This window comes from Molothrus aeneus, chromosome 4 (genome assembly GCF_037042795.1).
Source record: "Molothrus aeneus isolate 106 chromosome 4, BPBGC_Maene_1.0, whole genome shotgun sequence".
NCBI lineage: Eukaryota > Metazoa > Chordata > Aves > Passeriformes > Icteridae > Molothrus > Molothrus aeneus.
The window spans coordinates 64793697-64815673 of record NC_089649.1 but is presented as its reverse complement, the minus strand read 5'-3'; the positions used below and the strand labels follow the sequence as shown (position 1 = coordinate 64815673).

General features: G+C 40.2%; 2 protein-coding genes across 5 annotated transcripts in view; one reads left to right on the top strand and one right to left on the bottom strand.

The window, feature by feature from the left end:
- Positions 1-5789, bottom strand: part of ZFYVE28 (zinc finger FYVE-type containing 28) — a 146096-nt gene extending 140307 nt beyond the window's left edge. For all 4 annotated transcript variants that reach the window (XM_066548711.1, XM_066548712.1, XM_066548713.1 and 1 more), the window contains exon 1: positions 5617-5789. In XM_066548711.1, the coding sequence (XP_066404808.1) occupies positions 5617-5655 (39 nt within the window). In that variant the 5' untranslated portion in view covers positions 5656-5789. The remainder of the gene's footprint in view (positions 1-5616) is intronic.
- A 682-nt stretch (positions 5790-6471) lies between these two features.
- The window catches only part of CFAP99 (cilia and flagella associated protein 99), a 52790-nt gene continuing 37284 nt past the window's right edge, over positions 6472-21977 (top strand). Inside the window, exons 1-3 of the mRNA XM_066549221.1 lie at positions 6472-6565; positions 9183-9310; positions 20207-20351. Coding sequence (XP_066405318.1) covers positions 6472-6565; positions 9183-9310; positions 20207-20351 — 367 coding nt within the window. The remainder of the gene's footprint in view (positions 6566-9182; positions 9311-20206; positions 20352-21977) is intronic.

The window sequence follows — 21977 nt, the reverse complement described above, 5'->3', positions numbered from 1 at the left end:
GATTCTGCTCACAGCAATCCACATCAATAAAATAATTTCACAAGGTACAAATACATTTCACATCAGAGTCATTAAAAACAAACAAGCAATTCTCTTAGACAATTGCAATAGCTGCCTCCTTCCCTTTTTCAGCTACAGGTAAACCAAGGCTAAGAAACAATATGACTGCAGGTAATTGTCTTGATTTAGCTGCAGTGCTACAATACATCAGCAAAGAATTATTAGCTCCCACACTTGTGTTCAAACCACTAGATGGTGCTTCTAAAATGAAGCAATTCAATATGCAAAACTCTGAATAATGCATGATGATTTATAAGTTACCTTCCTCGGGACTGTTATCAATAACACTGATTAATGTAGTTAAATAGCTGCAGACTCTGATCAGAGAGGGGCAACAAGAATAATTACACAGATAAGTGAGATCAAAGAGCTGATCATTAAAACAGTAACTTTTCAAGAACCCAGTAACAGCTGTTTTCTCAAGTAAGAAAAACTCCTCAATCTTCTGTCTTGCAAATTCATTAGTTGCTAATATAAATATTACACTAAATAATAAATTTTGTTCACAGACTGCTGTGCCCAAAGGTTTTGAATACTGTATGGCAGCAGTCAAATGAAAGTAAGTTATAAATAGCTTTTACCTGTCCTTTCACTGCTCATTCTCAGACATTTTCCCAAGAATAAACTTGCTCTAATTCTCTTCTGTGAACAGCAAACCTTTCACTTTTAAGATTTGGAAATCATAGCTAAAATAAGATGCTAGCTGCTTTCCATCAATCACTGGGGAATTATCCTTCCTTTTTTATTCACTCCCCCAAACTAGTATCAATAGTTGCTTGACAATTCCAGCAGCTTCGTTCTTTTTCATTTCTGACCATTTCCATCCATTTAAATGCTGCTCAAAATAATTTTCTCTCCTCCTGCATCTCATTCTACTGACCCAATTTTAAAAAAGCTTTTTGTATTTTGTTAAGCACAGTTAACTGTACTTTTTTACTACCTTCCATCCTTCTAACAAACTTTGATTCGTATTTAAAATCCCTTTTTCCACTTACAATCTTTTCCTACAAAAAATCCAGCAAACATCTTTCTTCTCACACCATTAAAAAAACCAAATCAGCTATTTCCTATTGTATTTCCCATCTTTTACTTTTTGGAGTCAGCTCTGCCACTAAGTAACCCTGACAAGGTTGCTGAGGAAGATTACTTTGTGAAGTTTTTGATGTTCAACATTCACCTAGGATTTCTAAGACTTTTTTTCTTTCTTTTTTTTTTTTTTTTGAGCACTCCTCCTTGTGCAAAGTAATACAGAATCTCCTAGAGGTTATTTGGCTATTTTTGAGTTTTGCCACTGGCTCTCACTTTTCTACTTTAAGTGATTGCTCTAGATTCACTAGGCATACTCTCTTCATCTTGCTTGCTTGTTCCAAGATACCCTTTTACTATCTATTAAGCTTTTTCTTAAATTAGAATACCTATCTGCTGTTTCAAGTCCTTTAACAACTATTAGCAGCAACAATTATTACTAGCTATGGTTAACTTTCATAGAAATATAGCTAAAAAGAACCTTAAAAATGATATAAGAAAAAGGCACTATGCACAGACATAGAAACAAGCCTCCTCCAAGTACCTGCCATTCCACTTAGCCCTAAATGCTATTTCTGCTCACAGAGCACCACTGCAGACACACATTAACAGGCAGCAAGAACCTCTTGAAGAGGTATCTGCTAACCCAGCTGCAGAAAGTAATTATCAGATTTAAGAAACTCAGGAACAGTATTTCAGAACAAACACATGGGAAGAAAGCAACTACAGTTCTCAGCATCCCAAGCACTCCAGGGGGAGAAGATGCTCAGCCTCTGAAGGGTGTGAAAGAGCTGTGCTGAGTACCCACTTGTCAGGAAGTGCTCACTCCTAGCTACAAGTTGGGGCCATTTCCTGAACCCACCTTCACATCCCCATGAGAGTTAGAGAGCCTTTGATTTACAGCAGGCACTGAGGCCACAGCTGCACTTTGGTCAGTATTAGGCGAGGGGATGTTAAAAACCACACCTACAAAACCTCCAGACTTTATGCATATTTTGTGAGCATCCTTTAACTGGAGCCAGGCATTCACAAAGCAGTAGCTTTACTACCAACAACTACAGATTTTGACTCACTTACAGGAACATAAGAAATTCTTTACCTTAACTGCTTGAAGTTCACATTTACTATGTGAAGGAAACTAGGAGCAAAAAACCTCAGACATATAAACACCAAATAAGCAATATTTTTAAAATAAAAATATGAAAAATAAACAGACACTGAAGATGTTTCAGTCTGTTATGTTAAACAGATTAAAAAACATATTCAAGTTGTGGTTAGAGACAGATTTTTTTCTCCCCATCGTACACAAAACAGCTCTTTCAAAATATCAATAAACATGAGCTCAATTCAAAGCAGGTACCCCTGTGAGCTAGTTACCCACGCATTTTTCAAGCTAGTCTCTAGATTTAAGCAGCAGCATTCACAGAAATTGTTCTGAATTCTTTGGACCTCAAATGCATTTCAAAGCTCTGCAAAGCCAGCCCAGTTCTGTATTTTGGCTGGACGCTCAGATCTGCCTGGGAGCAGGCTCTGACCAGACACCTGTGGAATGCTCCAGCAGGTACAAGATAAGAAATTCCCTGAAGTGGCAGGGAACATTTCTATTATATCTGTGCACACAGACAAATAACTTGATTTAGGCAGGATCATTCTTTTGTCTCAGGAAGGTGGTGATGCCTGGGAAGCCTGCAGTATCCTGAGGAGGTCAAACATAGAGTAACTATTGTTCCACCGATGTGCTGCAATTCATGAACACCACTGCTCCAAATCACCCCTCAGCAAAAGTGTTCAGAGGCAAACACCATCCTCCCTCCAAACACTTAAAAAGGCATTGAATCCACAGTCCCCAAAAGCAAAACATATATTACAGACAACACTTTAAAAATTAAACAACAATCAATGTGGCACAAGAGGCTGGAAACAAAAAACTTGTCTCTGCTCTGTCTCCAATACATCAGTTAAAAGTCTGCCTCCCAGCAGCTCTACAGATCACGTCACTGCTATTTATTTCATTCTCTGCTTCCCTCCACCACTGGCACTTGATGGGGTTTGTTAGAATCTGGCAGCTCAGCATACCTGAGGAACAGAGCTGGGCAGGAAGAGCACTGACTGAACAAGGATCCAGGGAAGTCGTGCTGCTCTCGTGACACGCTCCCAACATTAGTCAAGACTTTCCACTTCCTACACCCACATTTTCTCTGCCATTCTTGGTATGTTCAAACAGAGGCAGCAGTTACCAAGTAAATATCCTTGCCTGGATGCAGGTCCTGCATCTTGCAGTAATGATTACCCCAAGACTTTTACAATTCCACCTTGTTATGCACTCTGCTCTATTCCATTTCCTTGTCTTCACCATTTAAAAAGCTGAATTAATTTACATATTTTGGGGCTGTGTTTTTTCAGGGATGAATTATGAAATAGTTCCCCTAGGATTAAGCTAAACCATATATTCAGGCTTCTGAGCAGGCTGTACTAAGAATTTGCTGCACTCTGATGTCATCCCACCCCTCACCTTCAAAAGAATCTCTGAATGGCCATCAAAGCTCTGGGTAAATGTCCAGTGGTGCCAAAATCTGCTGCCATGCAGAGGCCCTATTATATGGCAGTAGGACCTGGAATACTTCAGAAGAATTATTCCCCATCACTGGGAGAGGCAAAACCTACCTGATAAAATGCACCTGGAGCCCATAGCGCCTAACAGGGTTACAAGCAACATAAATCCTGAGATCTGAGAGCCTCAACCAGAATAAGTATTCAGCAAAGTCCTTTTCAAAATGCATTACATTCAAAACAGACCCTGGAACCCACTGATCTTTTGAGAAGGCATCCTTGCAAATTCCTTTAAATAGAAAAGCAAGCAATAAACCAGGAAAGGTAGAGTCTCTACATGTGAGAGCCTCTGTCTCACCCTCTATAAAAGAGGTGCTATTCAAACCTCTGTGTATTTAACGACATGATCCACGCCCACTCAACAGCACGCCAGGAAAAATTACTTTTTCTGAAGCTCTTACAATTCACCAGCAACCCATTCTGAATACCAGAACAAAAATGATGTTGCAAGCTACTGAAACTAAGAAAAACTGTTGGCAAAGGTACAAATACACAACAAAAAGCAGTGGTGCTGGTTCTAAACCAACAGCAATAGGTGCTCCTGATTTATGAGGCCCAGTGTCATGCAACAGCTTGAAAAGTTCCTTCAGCCCAGAGAAGTCCCACAGAACTTTAAGTATACATTGTTTGATACAGACCCTGAATGCCAAATACACACCTTACAATGAAGGGAGAGTATATTAAAAAACAAGTTTTATCACAAAAATATAAAATCTCCATTAGAAAGAAAAACAATGTGAACTCTAATGAGTTTTGTTTAAAAAAAACAGTGAAAAAAGCTATATTCACCAAGATTTCCACCGCATTTAAGATTAACAGTATTTCTTTTTGCTCATTAACTAGTCTTCCCTTAGTCTTTCCCCTGTATAAAAGATATAAAAATAAGAAAATCCAATGAAAGTTATCTATAACTTATTACTGTATTTTTGGTTACCTAATCTCGATATTATTTCCCTTGCAGTTATTAGCAGTAATATCTGACAATTATGTGTGCTTCAGCAGTACTCAAGAGTTAGGACTACATGTAAAATCCATAAAGCCTGCACAATATGAACTTTTATTTTGCAGTATCACCTCTGTTTTGTTTTTTTTTTCCCCACTGCAACACACCGGCTATAATTCAGCCAAAAGAACCGAGTACATGGAAGGTTTACAAACTGAGACCCAACACTGAGAGTAAAGCATAGAAAAAAACGACAGAGAGCGACCAACAGGAGCCAAAATTAAATCAAACACTTCAGAAAGTGAATAACGATACTGACTGCTGTAATGCCTGGACAAGAAAAAGACGCTATAGATGTTCAAAACCAGTAATGTCCTTGATTTATACGAGCCGAACATCACATGCCAGACAAGATCACCCTCCAGACAGTTGTTACTTAACTCGAGCCAGAAGATGATAATTTCAGCGCAAAGCAAACTGCGATTCTTGGATTCCTTCCAAGAATTTCAAAGCGAGAAGGGCACAAAACACTCACCTACAGAGCACCGTCCAATAAATCTCCTAACTTACCAAGTTCCCAGGTGCGCACACACAGCGCTAATGGCACAACAGGAGAGCCCGACCATCTCCGGGCTCGGGGCTGGGCGCAGCCCGCAGCGCAGCCGGGAGCGCTGCCCGGGCACGGCCGCCAGCCCAGCAGCCCCTCGGCGGTGCCGGGCAGAGCCCCGAGCCCGCCCCGGCTCGGAGCAGCCCCGCGGCCGCCGCTCTGCTTTGTCATCCCCCGCCGCAGCGGGCGCCGCGCTCCGGCCGCGGCCGCCGGGACCCGCCGAGCGCCCCTGGGCTCCGCTCGCCCCTCACGGCGCCTCCCGGCCGCGGAGCGACCCGCGGCTGCGCGCCCGGCTCCGCCGCCAACCGCGTCCCGACTTCAGCCGCGGGGTGACGCTGACCCCGGGCAGCGGCGGCGCCTCGCAACTTGCCTTGGGTTTGTACAGCCACTTTCGGAACCTGTTCATCATCACCGCGGCCGCTGACACCCCGCTGCCGCCGCCGCCACGGGAGCTGTCGGCTCCGCACCCGCGCCGCTCACAGGAGCGAGGCGAGCGGTGCCCCTCGCTGGGAGGCTCCGCCGGGTCGCGTTCTCCTCCTGCGCCGCCGCCTGGTCCCGCGGAGCGGCCGCCGGGCGCTCCCGTCAGCGCAGGGACCGTCCGGCGGCTCCGCGCGCTCCGCGCCGCCCCGACCGCCCCCAAAACATTGCGCGGCCGGCGGCAGCGCCGCCCCACCGCGCATGCGCGACACCGCCCCCGCGCCCTCCCCTCCCCACCCAATCGGGAGGCGGGCCGGGGCGGGCCAGAGCAGTCGCCCCGCCCACCCGGCTGCTCATTTGCGTAACACGCGGAGGGGGCGGGGAGACTGCGTGCCGCGCAGGCCACGCCCTGGTGAACGCCTTGTTGCAGTGGCTGCCGGGAGCTGTAGTTTTCTGCGGGCCGCGCTGCGCGCGTCCGCTCGGGAATCGCAGGCTCTATCTGCGCCCGCCAGCGCCGTCCGTGCCCCAGAAACCGGCGCGTCACCGACCGCTGGCTGCCGGTGAGCGGAAACACCGGGGGGAAGAGGCACTAGCTCCTTGGCAACGGCAGCAAACAACCGCCGCCATCTTGTTTCCCCGCTCGTGTAGTTCCGAGTTCCCGGTCGCGCCGTTTCGCAACACTGAGGCGGGCTCGCAGCAGGACTACGGCTCCCAGCAGCCCTCGCGCTCCTTGGCAACGGCGCGCGCGGGGTCCCTGCGCCTGGAGGGACACGGACGGCACGGGCCCGGCGGGAGCGCTGTGAACGGGATGGGGAGCGCCGGGAACAGCCGGGAGCGGCAGCGGCAGCAGCGGGGACAGACGGGAACGGCAGCGGCAGCAGCGGTGCAAGGCAGATGTGGCCGTACGTGACACCTCCGGAAAGAGCCGGGTGCAATCCCCGATGCGTGCAAGTGGCGGGTGCCACGGGCAGGCTCGTGGCTCCTTCGTCCCTTTATTTTCACACAATCATGGAATCACAGAAGGGTTTTGGTAGGAAGGAACCCTAAAGTTCATCCGTCCCCAACGCCCCATGGGCAGGGACACTTGTACTACCCCAGGTTGCTCCAAGCCCATCCAGCCTGGCCTTGAGCACTGCCAGGGATGGGGCAGCCACAGAGTCTCTGTGCCAGCGCCTCACCACCCTCAAGGAAAGAATTCCTCCTCAATATCTAATCTAAACCTGCTCTCTTTTAGTGTTCATATTCATTAGGGGTTTATAAGTACAATAGAAAACGTCAAGGGGGCTGTGTTACGCTGTGGACAGGGTTGCTGGGCTTTGCTCCCTGAAATTTTGCCAGCCTTGGTGTCCATTTGCTAGCCCACCTCATAAGCATAACACAACTTATTTGCAGAAGGTTTTATACAATAAGTATTTAATTGTAGAGTTCTACAAGATAAGAGATAAAAAGCACCATGTCATGTTAAGGAAAATACTTGCAGTAGATATGCAAAACATTGAAATACATAAAAATTAAAATTAAGATCCTCAAAGTGAACATTTTCCATCTGATCTGTCTGAATTTTGCAGTGAGGCTTAGTTCAGCTCTTTCTAAGAAGGGCAGCTTTCATTAGAGGAAATGCAATCTCAGTCTTTCTAGGCTGGGAATGTGGGAGCAGATGCAAAACCTGAAAGGACCTTTCAGGTCACTGAAACCAATTCCTACAATTGTGGCCACTCTTATCCTATGTAATTGCTTTCAAAATATCTCCAAGCTACACTGTAAAATAAGGTTAAATCAGGTTCTCACCTCCTATAATTGAAATCTACAGCTGATAATGGAAGAAAATTTCTGCCATTTTATACACAGTATAAATTTATATCATTTTTATACATAATAATTGAAGTAATTTTCTAATGGATTGTGTGAAAATAAGGTTGCATATCATACCAAAAGCATTTTATTCCTGATGTGTATGTTTTAAAACATTGACAATAATAACAGCAGCTTCTTTAATTAGAAGTGGGGTTCTTTCTATTAAGAACCCCTGTATGATCAGAGATCTGAAGGCTTTACTACACATCTTAGTTTTCACATTCCAGTTTTGGGGTTTAATGATTGTTGTTTGTGGGAGGCATGGATATCAGAGCATGAGAGCTCAGATTTCTTACTGGTATGCCAGAAGAAAAAGCATTTGTTACTGGCAGAGCTGTTGGAGCCTGAATTATGATTCAGTCTGAAGTACAGAGATATTTCTCCCTCGCTTATCCAAAATCCCTTGTGAGTGTAAGAGCCTTGGCAGGTTCTTACCTGAGAAACAAATGATTCTCAGAGGAGTGGAGTAAGTGATTCCCTTGCACAGTGGTGCCTCTTTCTGTATTTGCCATCCCTTGTCATGATCCAACCCTGTTTTGCTGGACTTTTTTTTAAATTTGGACATTTTGTCTTGTTCATAACAGGCACCTAAATGGCTAAATTGAACATAATCACAGACAAACTCTTTTTTTCAGTTTTTTGAGATTAGTAATGAAAAGTGCTATTTAGGCAATTATTGAGTGAGATGGTGCTGAAAGGCAGAGTACAATACCACTGTGTCTGGAAATGTTATCACAATATTTAAAAGCAAAAAATGAATTATGTTTACCACAGTGGGAATGAATCATCTGGATCAGGCATTCTTTTCTGACATCAAAATATGATGATATATAGAATACAAGAAATATTTTCAAAATTACATTTTTATTTTCACCATGGAAAGTTACTTTTGTTCTCATTTTTTTCCCATTGCTAAACCAGCTTAATGACTTTCAGGCCTGATAATTGCTGTCATTCGTCCTTCATACACAACAACATGTGTGTGTAGGAACAAATGCATTATAGCTCTTGTCATCTGAACATTAAAATCGAGGTACCAAGTCCTACACATTCTCAGACATACGGGTAAGGCTTCATTTGAGTTAGACAAAACCCAGTTATTTCACAAGGAAGGCATCAAACATAAATATTGAACTGCTGTGCCTTCAGAATGCTTGGCAGTGGCCCAGACCACTGAAATGCTGTGATCATGGCCCAGCCTCCTGACCAACAGTCATTGCTTCCTTAGAATTCCTCTCTGTTCCTGGTCTTTTGTTTCTTTTGAAAAACAGGCTGTTTACAGCAACATGTGATGAAATTTAAGACTAAAATTTTGCTTTCTGATGCATCTTACTGGGAAGAGCAGTGTGTTAAGTAGGACCTGTATGCACACAGGCAAAAATCCATACTTTTTTCTATATTATCTTTAATTCTATTTTGTCAAATAACCTGGTGGAGTAACATCTATCCTTAAGATAGTTTGAGATTTTTGCAATATGTAATTTTGTCTTCTATTTTCTCTCTGTTTGTACTGTATTTTCATTTCTCCTGTCAGCTGTTCTGAGTAACTGTGGTTTTGAAAGCTTGACCTAAATATTGCAGTGTAACTTCTGTATGAGCCTATCACCATGCGTTATGCCACAATTGAAGGAGGCACAAAAAAATAATGATTTTCTGTATTTACAGGATTCTCCATGGTGAAGATGGTCAGCCATAGAGAACTTATTGCACTAATAGTGCAACAGCTTAACAAGTTTAACCCTGAAAATCAGAGTTTGGAGGATTTCCTGAATGAATCAGCTATGATGTTGCAGGTATATTAAGTTTTGGTTGATTTTACACAGTTTACTTTGTTACTGCGTAATTTTAAATGCAAAGGTATCTGTTTTCTAACATGTTGTTGTAACTTTTATTGATTTCCCCTACAGTGACATTTTTTGTTCATGAGTAAAGTCCAAATTTCCTATGGTTATCACCAGAAAACAAGGCAATAAAGATCAGAGGGGTTGAAAAACTGCTTGGATAGCAAGAAGAAAAAGGCAAAAAAAAAAAAAAAATCAACAACCTTCTAAAATTGATGAGATAGTCATAGGGAAAACGTCTGTTCCACTTCTGACTAAGCTGTTTTGAAGATTCTTGTTCTTTTCTTCCTTCCAAGTAGAGGTTTCTGACAGCACCACCCCTTTGTATGTACAAATGCAGTTCAGAAGCTGAGTCACAGGATCAGGTATTCTTGCTTTGAGGACATAAGTGACCACCAGAACAGTGGGATAGAAGGACAGTGACAATAAATCAGCCAGCAGATTCTAATTTAATACTGCAAGTAACCAGAGCATGATTTTCCCATTTGTGTCTGTTCTGGCTGAAGCAGTTTCCATCCTTTCCTGACCATAGTGTGTCACCTCTTTGTCCTCAGTGTCACCCTGACTTGTGCTGAGGCAGCTGGTGGAGTGAATCAGCTTTAGCAAACCACCAAGGGAAGCCAGTAATGTTGTTGAGATTGCTATTGTCTGTGTGTGCCATTGTTATCAAATGGCATTGTTGGAGCCCTGATTCCACACTGCCATCTGGCTCCAGTGCTCATTTCCCCTTCTGACAAAAAGGTAGAAACCACTGCTGTTCCAGTCAGACAGTCTTTTGCATTGATTTTGCATAAATACAAATGACTAAAAGAGTATAAAACCATGGAGGTGTGATAAGAAAGCTGGGGCTGAGCAGTGGCTTCACACCCATTCCTTGGGTGCTTGACTTCTCCAACAGTTGCCACTCAGGCCCCTTCTTTCCTGCCCTCCTGCCTTGTAGTCCTGGCATAACTCTTTGTGATTTATATTCTGAATTACATCAGGGAACTGGTCCAGTTTCAAATTAATCATTTTTCACTGGGCAGAGAGCAGGTAAATTCAGTTACCACTGCTGCCAAAATAAATGCTTATAAAAATGAGTCTTCAGATCATTGTTCTTCTCAGCCCAGGAAAAGTGGTACAAAGACAAAACTCCAGTAACTTCATTAGAGAAATATGAATCTAAAGTTTCATGATAAACCCTTTCAGAATGGGAAGGACAAGGAGGATAGCTGAGGCCAGAGGTAAGGCCAAAATCTTTCTCTGGGCTAGTTTTTGGTCACCTACTACACAGGATTTATCAAAGAAAGTAAAAAGACCTGTGTTTATATAAAATTCAGCTTTGTTTCAGTAGCAAATGGGTGATTAAAATTCATCATGAAAAACTCACTTGCTTCTCTCTTTTCTGTTTCATAAGAGGCATATGATCCTAAAAATACTGTAGCAATTTTGTACACATGATTTCCAGGCTTGGTAACTTACCAATTAGCCAATATTAACTAACCCATGCAGAAACTTCCTTCAGTTTGTATCCTGATTTACAGCCTGTCTCTAAACCATAGACTAGATTCATACCTGTTTGTCTCATGCCAGCAGCATAACAAATAGCAAAGCTCAGGTTGTCTACTGACCAAAAAAATCAGGAGAGTCAGATTCTGAGAGATCAAGTCTAAGTAATTAAAAGACACAGCTCCATATTTATTTATTTGCTGACTTAGGTGTACAGTATATCACAGTTGACTTCTCTACAAGTCTTCTGTTCTTTTAAACTCTTTTAATAGTTTTCCATCCCCTTAGAGTGCATTCAGATGTTAACACTAGGTTTCATTCAAGGTGTATATCTTTATTGTATTTGAATGCTTTAGAGTCTTTATGTCTTCTAATGTGATATCCAAGGTGTTTTGTTCAGTTCTTTGATAACTTGATGGCCTCTGTACAATATCCTCCTTAGCTTATTGTTCACCTGTCTGGGGATGTTCCTGGTGAAACCAACAATTTTGGGCTAGATTATTTCCCTCAAAATAAAAACACAGTACACACAAGTCATTCCAGAACCTGTTCAAGGGAGTTCAGCACCCCACTGGTAGGGGCTGCAGGAGCCACTGTGAGCCAGTCTTGTCAAATGCCAGATCCTCAAAATAAGAACCTCTGACAGCCACACATTGTCACCTGAACTGCCAGGAGCCAAGGACATTTTGCAGAGCAAAACCTCTGTCAGAATAAAGTAGATTTTAAGAGCAATATAAGTGTATGTAGGAACTGATTGAAATGAAACAAAATTATTCCTTTGGAAATCTAAAGGAAAGGAAGAGATGGGCATCCTTGGCTGATCAGAACTGGGGAAGACAGCAGTAAAGAGTAAGAAATGAAATGCAGAATGGAACTGAGTTGTGAAGCATCTTGACAGGCAGCTTTAGTTTTATGTGCTAGAATCAACTGTGAGATGGTAGGTGGAGTAAGTGGGTCAAATCAATGGACTGGCAGGATGAACTTAACAGTAGCATTCCAGATGGTTGGTTTACTGAGATGGGGTTGGTTAAACCCACAACAGAGACACTTATTTCAATAAAATAGAAAATTCTGAGACACTAACTTAGATTTTTAGCTAGGAAGTGATCGGAAAATACTATTTGAAATATGCTGTTCAAAAAGAGTGAAGAAGATGTGCACATAAATGATGATATCCTGGGGAGTAATCTGCATGAAAAATGACCTCTGGAGTTATGGGTTTGACTCACAGGCAGGGTGGCAATACCACCAATAACTGAGGAAAGAAGTAGCATGAGAGTGCTGAAGCTTTGTACTGTTGAAATTAAACTGACAACAATGAGAAGGAAGTGTCACAGAGAAGAGTCAGCATCCTAGGCTGAAGTTTAGAGTTCTTATTTGTGTACATGATAAATGGGAATATGTTGTGAAAGGAAGTTGGATGCAGTGCTACAGGAGGGAGTCTGGAAGGCACAATTTGTCTTGATCCAAATATCCCTGTCAACCATTTACCAACTGCAGGAGACCATTCTTGTGGGAATCCTTGCAAATTAAAGCCATAAAAATAGCTGGTGAACTGAGGCACAGGAAAAGAAGTGAAAGTGGGCAAACAATTATATTTTAAAGTGAAGGACTTTACAATATGAATGTATAAGAAAAAGAAAGAGGCAAGAAATAAATTAGGTTGAAACCATCTGGTTGAAAATATACTTGCTTTGCAAATGATAGTAAGAAGGAATTAATAGATTTCCATATTGTATCTTTACTAAGTATACAATCAGTCATTGTTGAATATTCTGATCAAAATCCAACAGATTTCTTTGGTTTCACTCTCCTGCTGCAAAGGTGACAACAGTTCAGAGCACAGCCAATCTTCAGCAAGATTTTATTTTTAATTTCTAGATGCACATTAGGTTATGTAAATAATTAAAACAAAAATCAAAATACATGATTATGTGAAATAGTAAATTTTTGTCTTTCATAAAAACTATGTAGAAATGTTTATATTTTGACAGTGCACAATGGCACTTTACTATAGAGGTTTGGAATACTCTGCTAGCCAAATATTGAGTGGATGGCAGAGAAAGATAAACTGAGTTCTGTTCTATGATCCATCATTTTTCTATCCCTGTCCTTTCTCTTGCCCTTAAGTTTACTTGCCCAGGTGTCTTTATTTAACCTGTCCCAGTTCCATCTCTTCAAGGGGTTGATTCCAGTACTATTGTCCCTGTGCAGCAAGTCCTGCTCACCTCTTTGGTATTGTTCTGCTCACCTCAAAGTTCTTGCCCATTCAGTTCCAATCTCTACTGTACCTCAATCAAATGAGAAATCTCTCCCTCTCTCTTTTCAAACTGAAGCCTACAAGAGGCAGATGCCACAGAGAAGATGAGACAGGATCTCTTCTCTCAGTTTGAGCTCCCACACTGAGCCAGCAAGGCTTGTCCTGTATGGCAGTGAAAGCTCTGCTTGCCCTGGACTGGCTATGGTAAGGGCACACAGAATCTTCAGGGGAGTTCACTGCTACAGTTTGTTTGAATTCACACAAAACACATGCAAATGGCTATTTTTCACTTGGCAAAATGTGCATGGATTTTTCATAAGAAAACCAAAAGGCCAAAGTTTGTAAAGCACTGCTGACCCCTGTGTGCCACTTTGAAAATGCATCCCCAGCTGTTTCCCTGCATTTGGTTTGAAACTACTCAATATTTCCAAATAGTTAGGTAAAAACTTGAAAAAATGACAACTTCCTGTCAAAAATCAGTTACATGTATGAGGCCATGTGAGCTGCTTTCAACTCGTTCCTCTCAAATAACATGGGAGGTTACCCCTTAACTTCAGCAGAAGCAGAATCAACCTCTTGATTATTATTATTATTATTATTTTAACTTCTTAATGCATCTTTATAATTTTATTCAAATGCCTGTTCCACCTGAGCATATTCTCTCAGTGTAGGAAATCTTGTTTCAAGCTTTGAGACAGAAATCCCTTTGGAAAACACTTGGCTGTACGCTCAGCTTCTGAGTATATCCCAAAGTTAGCAGCATTACCCTGTACATACCTTGGTGTACATGAGAAAAGCAGTTTATTTGTAGGAAATGATGGCATTAGATTCTGCTCTCCAGAGGTTTTTTTCCTGGCTCTATGTGGGATTTAGCTTTACACAGCCCATTTACAGCAGCCATAGCTGCACACCTAATCCCTGTGTGCTGCTTGAGAAAAGCACCCATCTTGCCCTGCATTTTTGTCAGTGAGGTAGATCAAGAAGATACTACACATCAAATAACCACTGAGATACATTTTTCACTCATTGCATTTTGCAGCCACTCAGTGTTTCAATATACAAATAGGAAATCAGAAAATTAGTGCCAAAAAAAAAAGAAAGTGAGGTTAAAGCAAGGTAAACTGTTACTGGGACAGAAGTTCAGGTCTGTCTGAACCACTGCATGTATAAAGATAGAATGTTCTTTTGGTGTGATGGAAATGCAAAAACAAATTGCTGAGTGCCAGGGAGCTGTCAGTGTTTAAAACCAAGGTGTCAGGAGAGAACATGATCTCTACAAGGCCACTCAGGAAGCAAGAAAGACACATCCAAATCTCAGTTCCTATCTTCCAACTCCTAGTTCAGGCTTCTGTATAAAAGTGGAGTTAGGAAAACTCACTGATTATCATCCTTTTGTTTTAGAGAAAAAGAGATAAAATATGGAAGGATTTTTAATTATTGAGTAATGGGAGATTAATAACACAGTTTCCTCTAATTAGAATGTTATGATCAAAATCAGTCTAGAGGTGTTAAACTCCATATATTTTATTTCTGCTACATGTAAACTTTACACCATAAAAGGAATTTCTGTTTATTGTTCTCAGTGAGTAATCAGACTTTATGTTCTTCCAGGAACTTTGAGTTGTAATTTAGTTATTTACAGTCTTCATGTTTATTGTACTGTAATTTACAATGTTTCTTACATAATATTGGACTTGTTTTTCATTTTCATTGCAAATATTTTCAATAAAACCACAGATTCATTAGCAACGTGATGGATGATTCCTAATTGCAGCAAACAAACCCTTGCCTTCAATCCCAAAGAATCATTCCCTCAAACCTCCTAAAAACAAATAAGTCCAGTTAAATGCTTTTACTTCAATATTGTGACCTTGTTGCTATTAAAACAGAATTCAATTTGAATTATCCTGAATAACACATTAACTTAAAAAAATTCCTAAGTCTGTCTCAGATCTTTAAATTATTATATATTCACATTCAAATTTACATCTGTTCCTGTTGTTCTTCATTTCAATGGCCAGATTACTTCTCCTTGTTTATCTTCCTAAATGCTTTTTAATGCTCCTTTTATCAGACTGATGCTATCCAGATAATATTTTCATCCCTGTGTACTAAACCACCTTCTTTTTATTAAGAATTCTTCACTTAAATCTATCAAAAATTATCCATATCCAAAGGTGGTCTTTCATCCAGTGCATGGTGTACATAAGGATATCATTCCATCAGACCTTTTATAGGACTGGACTGCATCTGTTCATTTTGAAAAAAGATTAAATTTTGTACCTAACTGAAGCATGCCAGGTATTGTTCATCCTTGTGACTGTCAGAATCAAGCTTTGTCTATGATAACAAGAGACAGATTTTAACACAGGAGTTACCATGCAATGTCTGTGCCTTTCTCTCTGCACCTAACTCCCTTCATTTTCAGTGGGATTATCTGCTTCAATCAGAGCTGCAGGATCAGACCCATCACATTGACCTTCCTCCATCCATCCCAGCTACAGAAGAGCTTATTTCTGTAAAACCAGAACTGCCACCCCAAATTCACTGTTCTGCTCCGTTATCCCTCATGCTGATAGCAAGATATGTTTTTGAGCTTCCCATTTCACAAGAACATGGTGTGATTTGGCACAACTCTCCATAGTTCTTGTTTCTGCTGGTTCAGCTGTGTCTCACACATGCCCACTCAACTGATTTTACTCAATTGGGAGTAAAATCCTTAAATGGCAAAAGTCATAGATTTAAATATGAAGACAATGTAATGCAAAAATGATAGATTTGGTGCAATAAAAAATCCTACTAAATTATAGAAATCCAATTTGTATTTTTAGTTACTGACATAAATGCAGATTAGGATCTTTCTAAGGAAATGATGGAATTTGAGTTTTCTGAAATGTTCTGGGATTTAATATTAAGTATAAGGGAAAATAATGTTTCCTGTATACCTCTTAATACAGCATTGGTCAGCATTGTCTGCTCTAGATGAAAAATACTAGCTTGTGACTGTAACATAGATGGTGAATAGTAGAAGCAGGATATTCTCCTACTTAAATCCAAAGATCCCAGGGGTTTTTCCCACTGACTTCAGAGAGAAAGAAGACTGGGTTCTGGTGACTGATTCAAACCCTGGTGACGTCAGTAGGAATATTTTCTTTGATTTTTACAGCATTTTGATTAGACCCTTGGAGAGGACTAGCACTGATAACTGAAGCACTCTAAACTAATCAGGCTGTATCTGCAAAATGTGCACGTTCTTCCTAGAAGAAGACAAGTTCACTACATACTATTGCACAGTTCTCTCAGGAGGTGAAAGCTATTTTATCTTTTCATCAAATATTATCTCCTTTCTAAAATATTTGTTTCACCTAAATTATGTCCTTAGCCTGAGAAGTCTCAAACAGAGCATGGCTGATATTTTTTTCCTTTTTTCACTCCAGAGAGAAGAGCTTTTCTTTCTCTCCTTTTCTGATCTCTCTGGCCCCTTCACACAGGTCCCACAGTAACCAGCCTTATTATGATACATCCACAGCAGAAAAGCTTCCCTTTTGCAGATATTTCTCCATTTAAGTCATGCTATTTCTTGTATTAACCCATGATGGAAGTTGTTTGTGTTCAAAGCCCTTCTTACCCAGTCTCTTCTCTCCTTGAGGAAATTTGACTGATTCCCAGCTACAGCTTTGTGCCACAGAGCAGGAAAAACACATGGAAGCAGGCTACAGGTATTAGGGTCTTCCCAAAAGAGGGAAGTAAAACCAATCAGCATATAATTAGACAAGAATCACATTTTCTTCCCAGCAACATTCAGGATAAATTCAGACAGAATTGGTTTTTTTTAACAACTTAAACACTTAGTAATCAGAAAAAGCTGAATTTTAATGGCATAGAGAGAATACTGTCAGATATTTGTATCTGTTTTGTCTTCTGATATTTTTAATATTCAATGAACAGAAGATGATCACTGCATGTGTTACCTTCACCTGTAAATTATCTGGCCTTCCTTACACTGAAGGGTTCAGACATACTTGCAAACTTAGCTAGCTGCTAGTTGTTTCAGAAAATATGTGATTAAAGTGTAAAAAGGTAAAAAGTTGCTCTGATGGACAGAATAAATTAGTGTTTATTAATTCTTGTTGGCACCAATGACTTACTGTGTTGCTTGAAGCAAATCTCTTACCTGCTCCATGCCACAGTTCCTGCATGTACAAAATTATGTTAGCCAAAAGCAATCTCATTAAATACAATTAATGCTAGTGAAGTGTTTTGAAAACCTCATACAAAAGGTGCTATAAATATACAATCTGTCATACTGTACCATTTCAGGATCACTTGACCTTCTGTGAAATACATCTCACTGACATAAAGCTCAGCACAAAGCCCCACAGAAAGAATTCATTTAGGAATTAGTGCTAGAAATTACACCTACCCAACACATTACTTTCCCAAGGCCATTATTATTTCAGATATACAGATAAACTGTAAATGCCCTTGATGAAATTTGTAGAGGACACAATGCACTTTCTATTGAGTATTCTAACTGGTTGAAAGCACTGGCTCAGGTTTTGATTCACTAGATTATCTGCAGGGCTTAACCAACACCTGGCTCACCTTTGGGATTTCCTATCCAAGTCCTCCTCCTGCCCAGTCTTGTTTAGTTGAGTAGGGATGAGATCACTTCCTTGGGTGACACAGCTGCAGGCTGCTCAACTAGTCTCAATTTTTACATGTAGAAACAGAACATTTGGTACCTTCTGTGGCTGAAAGCAGATTCAGCTGATTATGTTTCATGACAAGACATTTTATCCTGTGGTCCCCAGGACTGCCAGTCAGTGCTGGTGCTGTGGGGCACAGCTGTCCCCAGGCTGCCCTTCTGTCACCCTCTTGCTTGTCTCAAGGCCTTGTAGTGGTTTTGTTCATTCTTGCTCAAGGTGTAAGCAAGAGTAAGAACTTCTGTGTTCATGCTAACACTTCTGACAGAGTTGTTAACTCAGAGCAGCAAAGTAGGGTAAATGTAGACAGGCAATTGTATTTTTATGCTGTAGCCTCCACTCTACAGGAGATGATTTGGGCACAAGTGGTGTCCTGTTGCTACCTGTTTGTCTACTTTTGGCCACCTCTGCAAAGTGTATTTGAAAAGCCAGGTTTGCCATAGCACTTCATATCAAATCACACAGAACATGAATGCAGAGATTCTAATCTAATAAAGATCTTGAAAACAACTGAAATTTTAGCTTTCTAGCAGAGATAGTTGAGAGAGTTTCTGTTAGGCTTGTTTCCAACAAGCTTGACCAGTTTTATGATGGACTTTCTGTTTATTAACAGAGCTACTATTTTCTGCAATTTCTTCATAAATAACACCATTTGCTCAAGGGAGCAATTGTTTTAGATTCAAAATGTCTCAATCCTGTTTTTACTGGAACTACATCCTGACTTTGCCATTTAGTTATTCAGGTTTGCTTTTGCCTTTTTTAGTAAATTCTTAAGAGATCTCATATCAAATATTCTTAGAGATTTCATATCAAATATTATATATATATATGTATGTATGTATGTATGTATGTATGTATATATATGTATTTCATCATTTAATAGGGGCTTAGATTTATGAGTTTTCTTTGTTACCTAAATCTTCATCCATAAAAGGTGTATTTGGAATGAACTGTGTGCCTCACAAGAATCCTCAGTGCTTAGCAAGATGGTGTTCATACTTTCCTTCTTTTTTTTTCTTTTTTTTCATATTTTAAGATTTTTTTCAGTTTCTTTCCTAATTTTTCCTGGTGACGATGCACAAATTAAAAGGAATGAAATCTGGGTTTTGAACAGGAGTAGTGAAAAAAAATTATGCTTGGTCTGAATGACAACCTGAGAAAACACACTTTGAATTCTTCTGCATAATTTTTTACATTTAAATACTAAAATGGTAATTTTAAAGTTTTGCCTTATATTTGCTTGATCTCAAAGCCCTGTATAGTGTCACTCATCAGAAAACTCACAGAGTTCCATCCAACAGCCTCTAATAACACCCATAAAGTAGAAATTAATCACATTAGGAAAATACAGTAATGAAGAGGGTAACAGCCTAGCAGGCAAGGTGAACATCTCATCTGATACATTATTGCAGTTCCATTGTTCCCACACCTCTGAGCTCTGGGAGAGATCACCCATCAAACTATGACTACACCTTTTCAGAAGATGCACTTAGCCTTTTTTCTTGCCTTCTTATGTAACCTCCTAAAATCAAAGGATCATTATTGTTTGTCGTTTTGTCATAGCTCGACTGGCCGTTTTCAATTCATGTAATAACAAACTGGTCTGGGCCTCAGATTTTATTGCAATGCTTAAAGGTGGCTCATCCTAGAAGTTTATCTCATATAGTAGCAGATACTGCATAGGTTATTTATTGTGATTGAAACTCTCTGTAAAGTTGAGGAGCATTCAGACTTTTTAAAGGGTTTATGGGGTCGGATCCAGAAGGAAGGGGCCATCCCACTCTCCTGTTCTCTTGGGATACTGCATGAGCATTACAAGTGACCAGGAGCATTAGCTGGATAAGAAACAGTCTGCATTAAAAAGAATCCTGGAATTTACTGGTTTAGCTTAAATCAGCCATGTTCTCCAAAGTTGGGTCTCAGTAGCAGTTAAGAGTCTTTCCCATAATCTCTGCCTCGCTTCTCCCCTCAGTTTAGTCTCCCTAAGTAGCACAGACTTCACCCACAAAGAAGAGGTTTCCTGAGGGAAACCTTCCCTGAAACTGAAACTTTCTCATACTGTTGATTAAGTTAATCATTGCTCATAGCTCAGAGACTTCAGATTTTCTTTGTATCAATTGCTGACATTCACACACGAAAGTCATTTAACTCAATGCTTATGTCAGCAGGCAAAATGAACACTTAACATTGGAGAAAGTTACATTTTACTTAACAAGGGCCATTAGTTTGCTAGGACTGCCCTTATTTGATAGTATTAGAAGGGCAGCAGCCCTATCAAAGGCACTGATGTTCATTGTTCATGTTTTCCAGTTACTTCAAAATAATTGTACTTTTTGCACACAACTATTTGCTCTCCAGAACACATTAATCATTATTAAATTTGTATCTTTATAGACTCTTAATGTGACAGAAGAAAAATTTGTATTGGATACACTAGCAGGATGCACAGAATATAAATCCATATTGGATGTGGTGGTGAATGCCTTTTATGTTCAGGATGGGAGATACTGCCCCATTTCTGAGCGTAATCTCTATATAGGTAAGTTGTCTTTACAATACCACATGTATTTACCACAAAATTTCAAAAAATATAATTTTACTAGTATAAGTCTTGGTATTATATTACATTGGAAGCACTTTCATTGTGTTTAGTGCAGTGTGAAGTACAGGACCTTTTCTAATGCCCTAATGAATGGGAAGTCCAAAACCTGAAATTGTTATTTAGTCTGAAATCTTACAGATGTTAACTGGAATTTTACCTAAGAAGAGTAAGATGCAGTTGGAAAATAGGATCAGGGGCTGGAAGAAGCATCTTGGACATTTAGCCATCCTTCAATGATTTCCCTTTATTCTCTTCTATGCAACCCAGTACCTCTGCCATTCAGACACAAAAATGTGTAACAAAGCTCTGTGTGCTGAGGATCACATCACATCTCACAGTTCCAGACACAATTGTCTCTATCCATGTGTGGGTTTCTTCATTACTGACCATCACAATGACATAAGTAACTTAAGATACTACCATCTATCTCCAGGAGTGAGGTCAATTATTTTCATTTTATTAGTTACTTGGGTAGAATCAGTTCTGATACAACTTATCTTATAGTTTCTATCCAGTTAATTAGAGTAGTTACTAGTCCCAAAGTTATTTTAGGTATTGAGAAGTACATGAAAAATTAATTTTAAAAATATTTTCTGCTATTTATTTAATAAATATATGCTGAGGTTGATCTATCAAGTCCCCAAATAAATTGGAATCCCAAATACCTCTGTCACTGCTTCTCTAAGTCAGATAAGTTCTGAATCTTTGTGGGTATATTTAAAAGTCAGTTTAATTCAAAGTGGTTGAAAAATACAAAGAAATGTATCTAATATAAATATATCTACATTTTATGTTTTAAAAGCTACTAAATTTTTATTACAATTCTGGTCGCTTCTGTCACAATCTGGAAAAATACAGAAATCTAAATCAAACAACAAACAAAAGGGAGCCTGCACTGTCAAGGATGAAATTATTAGTGTATGGAGTTTATTCTGAATGGTAATGCTTCATTGTCTCCATTTCTCCAGAGCCATGTTTTTCATTGTCTGGGGCACATAAATTATACCTTTAAGCTGAGTGATGCTATAATTGGATTGTCAGGACTGGTCCACTCAAAAGCTTCCATTAATCATAGGCAGAGGGTAGGAACAGAAAATTTTCCTTTATCAACAAGTTGAGAGTCTAAGGTCATTGGCTTACATTTTTTTAAGCTGCTTGTGATTCCCTTTGCCAAGCTGCATTGACACTTAAATGATCAAAGCTGCTTATAAAGGCTGTTGCTATGTGTGAGCAGATTTGAATTTAATAAAGCTTGTAGGAGATAAATGTATATTCTGCTAAGACTGATTAAATATGTTGCTGAACTAAAGCACAAGAGATTGAAGCCTAAAGATACACTGAGCTGGCTGCAGCACATTGGCCAGAATTTCCTGATTTTACCATCACAGTTTGGTGGCAGCTAAAACACTGCACTGTAAGTGAAACCTGATTGATCAAAGTGAGTGGGGACAAATGAAAGCTGATACAGGAGCCCATGAACTTTACAGGTCTACTAAAATTTCACAGTACTGACTGTGCCTCTTCCTGTATCATAGAATAGAATCATAAATCATTTATGTTGGA